The 7,887-nt window shown below is 48.9% G+C and overlaps 1 protein-coding gene across 1 annotated transcript; it reads left to right on the top strand.

Annotated features, from left to right (window-relative positions):
- The first annotated feature begins 3,659 nt into the window (after window positions 1-3,659).
- LOC123169805 (uncharacterized) lies at window positions 3,660-5,164 on the top strand. The gene is made up of 2 exons (XM_044587678.1): window positions 3,660-3,776; window positions 3,854-5,164. The coding sequence occupies exon 2, from the start codon at window positions 3,893-3,895 to the stop codon at window positions 4,673-4,675; it is 783 nt and encodes a 260-aa protein (XP_044443613.1). The 5' UTR covers window positions 3,660-3,776; window positions 3,854-3,892; the 3' UTR covers window positions 4,676-5,164.
- The last annotated feature ends 2,723 nt before the right edge of the window (window positions 5,165-7,887 follow it).

Raw genomic sequence — 7,887 nt, forward strand, 5'->3', positions numbered from 1 at the left:
TTCCTGGCCAATGATCTGGGAGCATGGAGTAAGTGCACGTTCAGAAGTGTTCGAGGTGAAATAAAGTAACTAAAGGCGGACTTGGATAGATTGAGGAATGACCCGGCGAGGTTGGGGCCAAACCATGCTGAAATAGAATTGAATGATCGACTTATAGAGTTGTACCTATGCAAGGAGCTTATGTGGAGGCAAAGGTTGCAGGTTGAGTGGCTCTCGATAGGCTATAGGAACACACATTTTTCCATCTTCGGGTGTCTTTGAGGAGAAGGGAGAATCTTATAATGGCATTGCAGCGACCAGATGGGAAGCTCACCGAAAACCCAACAGAGATGCAAGCCACGCTCTTGATTTCTATAAAACATTGTATACATCTAAGGGAGTTTAGGGAGTCAAGATGTTCTGAATGTTGTGCCTGCAAAAGTGTCACCGACAATGAATGAGATGTTGACAGCTCCGTATGAGAGGGAGGAAGTCAAAAAAGCACTATTCCAAATGTTTTTGACTAAGTCACGGGACCCGATGTGTTTCCGACGGACTTTTTCCAAGGGCATTGGGACATTTGTGGACCTTCTGTTACAGATGCAATTTTGGGGATTCTACGGGGAGAGGAAAGTGCAACTTGTACTAATGACACCTTACTGGTTCTAATCCCGAAGGTATCCAATCCAACACTCTTATCCAAGTTTCGGCCAATTAGTCTATGTAATGTCTTTTGTAAAACAACATCAAAGGTGGTGGCCAATCGGTTAAAGATGATCCTTCCTTAGACTATTTATGAGTAGCAGTCGACGTTTGTCCCGGGCAGGCTCATCACGGACAATATTATCTCAGCTTATGAATGCTTACATTTTATGAAGAGGAGTAGATAAAAAAATAACAGGTTTTGTGCACTCAAGTTGGATCTGACGAAGGCATACACCAAGGTCGAATGGAGCTACTTGAAGGCAATCATGGAGAAAATTGACTTTGCATCATAATGGATTTCTGTTGTTATGAATCTGGTGAGCCATGTTTCTTTTTCAGTAATGTTTAATGGAACTAAATTGGAGGAGTTTAAGCCATCTTGAGGTATATGACAGGGAGATCCAATCTCTCCATATCTTTTCTTGTTAGCAGCAGAGGGCCTTTCGTGCCTCTTGAAATCTCAAAATCAGTCATCACAACTCAGTGGAAGAAAGGTGGCCCCATTGGCTCCGCCAGTGAACCATCTTTTATTCGCGGATGATAGCCTGCTGTTTTTTAGGCAAGTGTTAATGGAGCAGAGGAGGTATCAAATCTACTTGATACAGACTGTTTGGCCTCTGGTCAGAGGATTAACAGGGATAAATCTTCAATTTTCTTTAGCAAGGGCTGCCCTCAGATTATTTGAGATGCAATCAAAGGCTAGTTACATGTCCCTAATGAATATCCGACAAATAGGTATTTGGGTATGCCGATAGATGTTGGTCAATCAAAGAGGAACTTTCAAATATATTAGTGATCGCATTTGGGACAAAGTTAAAGGATGGATGGGAAAACTTTTATCTGCAGGACGTAGCAATGTTTTGATCAAGTCAGTGGCGCAGGTTATACTTGTCTATTCCATGTCTTGCTTCAAGTTAGCACGAGGGCTATGCAAACATATAAATTCTATCATCATATTTTTTTGGTGGGGCTGTAAACAAGGAGGAAGGAAACCGGCCTGGGTGCCCTGGGAAGTGATGACTAGACCAAAATATTTGGGAAGTCTCGGCTTTTGGGATTAGGAACTTTTTAACTTCGCTTTATTAGCACGGCAGGCGTGGAGATTACTTCAGGACCCTCCTCACTGAGTGCAATAATTCTAAAAGCATCCTACTACCCGAAGGGATAAATTCTTACAGCCGAACTTGGATCTCGCCCCTCTCAACTGTGGCGTGCTATTATGGATGGTAGGGAAATTATGAAGCAAGGGACCATAGGAGGATTGGTAACGGGCAGTCAATGGTCGTTTGGTATGAAAAATTGGATACCTAGGAAATCATCACTTAGTCCAATCCTTTCATTGGTAGCCGACCCGCTATCAAAAGTTCAGAGCTACTGGTGCCAGCAACCGCACAATGGAACGAGGAATTGTTACGTATTGTCTTCTTGTCAGTCGATGTGGAAGCTATATTGAAAATTTTAGTGTGCACCAACAACATGGAATATTTTTGGGCATGGCATCCGGATAGAAAAGGCCTCTTCTCGGTGAGTTTGGCCTATAAGCACATCATCAGAATTAAAACACAGAGAGAAGAATGGCTCGAGGGAAGAAGTGAAGGTTCGGACAATGCAAGGCAAGAGAAAGTTTGGTCCTTGCTTTGAAATTTTTTGGTCCCATCCAAAGTGAAGGTTTTTCTGTGGAGGCTAGCTCGTCACTCTTTGCCGACAACGGATGTGCTCCATAATAGAAATATGTCAACCATCAACACATGCCCGTTGTGCGGTGGGGAAGATTACTGGAGACATGCGTTGATAAGCTGTACGATGGCACAATGCATATGGGCCCCGTCAGATGAGGAGTTAGTAGATCGTATGGCGGAAAATAAGGAGCCAAATGCTAAGAATTTCATCTTTGAAATGCAAGAAAGCTTGTCTCAGGATCAGTTCACAATGACGGTAGTCACACTCTGGTCTATATGGTATGCAAGACGTAAAGCAGTGCATGAGGCAATTTTTCTGATTCTTGGCCAAAGATATTCTTTCATAAATTCATATTTGATGGACCTGAGATCGCTGCAGTAGACAGAGCCCCGAGTGGCGGCTCCGCTCCAAGGGCATGGGAGGTGCACCGCTGGTTACCCCCACCTGAGGCGTTTGTGAAAATGAATGTGGATGGAGCAGTTGAGCGTCACAGATATGCTGGTGTTGTTGCGTTGATATGTAGAGACAACGATGGCCATCACATGGGCCCTTCCTTGGTTGTCAACGCAAGTATTACTGACTCCACATTGCTAGAAACATTTGCGTGTCAGGAGACTTGGGAGTTCACAAGATCCACGTGGCGTCGGATTGGGAGGGCGTGGTCGGCTGGTCTTCGTGGAGCTCTCGTCAAGAAGTTAACGCTAGGAAAGATACTTCTATTTCATATATAATTTTATTCATGAGCTTATAATTTTTAATTTCAAAGCACATAATCTCTTTAAATTCGATTGTAGTCTAGGTATAGGGCGCCATGTTTGGTTGGTTGCTCCCCACAACCAGAATTTTGTATCTATGAACATGGCTACAAATCAATAAAGTTGGCACGAACCAACCTGTGGTTGGATGGTTAGAGGGACTGTGGTATCCCCAGCCCATCAGGGTTTAAATCCTGATGCTCGCATTTACTCCTGAATTTATTTCAGGATTTCCGGCGATGCGCATTTAATGGGAGAAGATGTTTCCGTCGATGACGAGGCGCCTACGATGACTTCATAAATCTCAAAAAAGAAAGAGGCGCCTACGATGCCGGCTCAGTCTTTCGGAGGTGCTCATAGGGGTAGGGTGTGCGTGTGTGTGTTTATAGGGGTGAGTGTATGCGCGTGTATATGAGCGCTTGTGTCTGTAATGATGTTCAAAAAAGAAAGAAAGTTGAGGAGAATTCTAAAAAAATACTCAGGGCAAGGTTGATTAAAAAAAAATTCCAACTCACGGCCAGAACTGCCTCAAAAAAAGGACGGAACCAGGGCAAACCGGAAACACCTAAGCTCCCCCTTCCCAGTCTCCGCCGCCGCACCAATCCCCTCCTACTTCTCTTGGCAAAGGACCTTGTTCGTTGATCATTTGGTTTTCAGGTATTATTATTCGGCGAAAGCCTCTGCCTTTCTAAACGTCTCACCAAATTATTGATCACTTTTTTCTCTTTTATCAGCAAGGCTGCGATTGACTATTGGGGCGCAGACGATCGAAGATGATACGGCGGCTTCTCAATGTGGTGGTGAAGAATACTTCCACAGGCGTCCACTCGGTGCGGCGAATCGACCCGTACAAGCATCTCTTCTACGAATCAGCAGGTGAGCCAGCAGCGTCGATCGCAAACAAGGCCAAGGATTGTGCTCTGGAAATGCAGGCCCTTTCTCTGCCCGAGCCAGCGGTGAGCTTCTCTCCATCCCCGACCACTCTGCCGCTCATGGGCGGCATTGATTTGTTCGCGCCCATGGGCGGCGGCGAAGGCAGGATCGTAGGCGCCAACGTGGCCGGCGAAAGCATGCTGTACGATGCCGACGAGCGTCTCTTCCTTCATCTGCCCTGGATCAACGAGCCCAAGGGGTGGAACCCCGTGTGCCTCTCCATCCCCATACCCGGCGCCGCCGAGAACAGCCTCTACGTCATGGAGAGGTGCCTCGGGGAGTCCATGGATGCATATGGCTCCAGTGAGGACTACACCGTTTCCTGCTTCGAGGTCCTCGAGCACGGGCCCAGGACCGGCGGCCATGAGGTGCGCGAAATGCATAGAGGCTGGCGCTGGCGGGTTCTCCGGCCGCCTCCATTCGTCCTCGAACCAGACTACCAACCCTCTGTATCGCCTCCTACACTAGCATGGTTAACAAGGCCAACAGGTGCTCCACCATCTACATGCCATGCGAGGACAGGCGCATTGGCACCTATTGCTTTGACACGTCGAGGAACGTGGAGCAATGGAGGCGCGTCGGGGAGTGGGCTCTGCCCTTTCATGGGGAAGCCAAGTACATAAGCGCCTGTGCGCTCTGGACCTTTCTGCCATGGAGGAGGACAGACAACAACCGCCCGTTCTGCAGCACTTTGAGGATCTGAACCCGCCCAAGGAAGAGGACTGGTGTGCGACGTCTTTCGAACTGGTATACCTTGGCGATGGCAAATTTTGTGTTGCCAAGACCATTGAGGTCGGTGACACATTTGGATTTGCAGGTGAGGAGTTTGCGGTGCTCACTGGCGTACAGATTTTGCGCGGTGATGACAATGGCCTCCGCATGATCAAGCACAAGTCCACATGTTACTCTTTTGTCAAGGACGTGATCTACTGGGTACTTTGACTTGGCACTCTTGGTTTCGTTATGCATTCGTCTGTCCCCTTCATAGTACTCCCTCTGTAAACTAATATAAAAGCGTATAGATCACTACTAGATGACAGTGATGTAAGAACTCTTAGTTTTGTTATGCATTCGCCTGTCCCCTTCCTAGTACTAGATGACAGTCATCTAAGAACTCTTGGTTTTGTTATGCATTCGTCTGTCCCCTTCCTAGTAGATGCCCAGTACTGCAACCGATGACCAAAGAAACTAGAACCGGTGATGAAAAAAACTTCAACCTGTATACGGCGGAAGCTATGGACGACCAAGAAAAGTTACAACCGGTGACGATAAAAGCTTCAACTCGTGACGAAAAAAGCTTCATCCGGCGATGAAAAAAGTTTTCGACCATACAGACGGAAGCAAACGACAAACACAAATTGCAACCGGCTGTTACAAAAGCTACAACCGGCATTGAAAAAAGCTTCAAAACTTGTATTAGCAGCGACCCGCGACGACGATGACGCTGTTTTGCTGCAACCATAGTCGATTTTGCTACAACCAGCGATGGAATTTGATATAGCCATTTTCACAGCTGTTGTTGCTGCTTCGCCGAGCTCCCACACCCGCCCATGACCATTGTCGCCGTCCCGGGAGGCGTCCGACGACGTAGTGGACGAGATCCTGCTCCGCCTGCCATGTCCCTCCTCGCGCTTCCTCCTCCTCGTCTCCTCCCCGTGCTTCCTCTGCCGCCACCGCGCGCTCCACCTGGACGCGGCAGCGCCCTTCCTCGGGGTCTTCTCCTCCGTCCGATGCATGACGGAGAAGAAGTTGCAGGCCAGCGTGAGCGCGAAGTAGATGAGGGGAGAAGGAGGACGAGCGTTGGGGTGGGCCCTCGTACCTTACGTGTTGCGATCTGAATGGTTAGGAGGCTGTGCGCGTGGACACGACCGGTCGAAGCTTCGGCGAGCTTGTAGGCGTGAAACGTTTTACTTTCGCATTTACTTTAGGCGTGTCGGTTGATTCGGTTTCGTACACACCAAATCGTGGCTGAACCCGTCAGTTGTTTTCCGTATAATAAAGTTGTTCTCGGTGAGAGTTGCACCAAGTTAAGTTTTGGTGTGCTGTCACATAGCAGTGTTGTCGTGATGCAGTAGACAGTAGTCCCGCCATGATTGTGTGGCAACTCTTGATACCCGCAAAAAAAAAAACTCTTGATACCCCAGCGTGGACGAGGCGTTGACCTCGTAGTCGTAGACAGAGGGGACTGGCAGTGGCACCGACCGACCTGTCAAGGCTCGAGAGCATCTTTCTCTGCGAGTTCACCAGTTCGTTTGACTATGACTGCTGTCCAGTGTTCTGTGCGGGCGCGGCGTGTGAACACCGAAGACCCGAGAGCAGATCCGCTTCATTCGCTCGTCCTCCGGCAGAGATCTCTATCTTGGCAAAGACATGGAACAATCCTAGCAATGTCTTGCCTGCAACTGCGGAGAGGACGAAGGAAGTTTCCCAACTCACTCGAGTTACAGCTTCCACATGTCTGGTTCAATTAGTTAGGTGCGTGAGGACGATGGCAATAGGTGGAAAGAAGAGCTCCTTTACTGTACCCCGAAATGATTAGGCACCGTTCATTTTACTTAATCCAACGGACTGTGCGATCTGGTATTCCAGCAGCAGTCCCACGGAGTACTAACCGGGAAACAGATGGAGTACCTCCATGACAGGGGTAAAAAGGTAATCACCACCTGTTATAAATTTTTTTTTTAGTAGGACCGAACCTAAACTTTCGCCCTAATCCATTCGTACGCTCGCCCCTCGTCTCCACCCCGCTCGCCCCTCGTCTCCACCCCTTCTCCATCTCCCCTCGTCTCCACCGCTTCTCCATCTCTGGCGGCCCCTCGTCTCCATCCCTTCTCCATCTCCGGCGGAGGGCGGCGGACGCCTCCGTCTTCTCCAACTCCGGCGGAGGCGCCTTCTCCAAATCCGGCGAGAGCCACGGCGGACGTATTTGGCGAGGTTCTCCATCTCCCCTCGTCTCCGGCGGCCCCTCATCTCCACCCCTTCTCCATCTCCGGCGGAGGGCGGCGGACGCCTCCGTCTTCTCCAACTCCGGCGGAGGCGCCTTCTCCAAATCCGACGAGAGCCACGGCGGACGTATTTGGCGAGGCGCCTCCGCCTTATCCATCTCCGGCGTACGGCTCCGGCGAGAGCCTCTCCGGCGGCGGATGCGGCAGCCACCGCGGCCGTATTTGGCGAGGCGCACGCCTCCTCCTTATCCACCTCAGGCGCTGTCCTCTCCCTCAACCACGTGGCTGCGCCGACCGGCTGCCCTCCACCCCTCAACCTCCGCTCGTCGTGCAGCTGCTCCATCGAGGTGCGCCGGAGTTGGCTCCACCCCTCAACCTCCGCTCGTCCAGCAGCTGCTCCATCTAGGGGCACCGGAGCGTGTAGAAAGGGGATTTTTCTGTCAAGATGATGGCTTCTTCGTAAGATCACCCAGCCCTTCTCATTATCTTTGGTAATTGCTTTAGCATGGATGAAATCAGATAATAGATTATGATGTTGAGTACATGATAGACACCATGTTTTGTCCATTTTTTTGTAGCTCAATGTCTCTAACAAATAAGAACTTGCAATGTTAGAAAATATGTTTTCTCCATTATTTTGTAGCTCACTGCAAGGCCAGAAAACAATCCTTCATTTCTTGACGTATTGGATATGTTGGTAGCATATTTGGTCAGTGTCCAAACATGAGTAGTAATACAAGATACCGTGTTAACATAAAGAGACTCATGAATACAAATAATGAAGTCGCACACCAAGTGCCGGATAAATAACATGAAATTGTTGCTTACAAACTGAATTATTGAGCAAATTGTCGCACACCAAGTGCCGGATAAATAACATCAAATTGTTG

This window comes from Triticum aestivum, chromosome 7D (assembly GCF_018294505.1).
Source record: "Triticum aestivum cultivar Chinese Spring chromosome 7D, IWGSC CS RefSeq v2.1, whole genome shotgun sequence".
Taxonomy (NCBI): Eukaryota; Viridiplantae; Streptophyta; class Magnoliopsida; order Poales; family Poaceae; genus Triticum; species Triticum aestivum.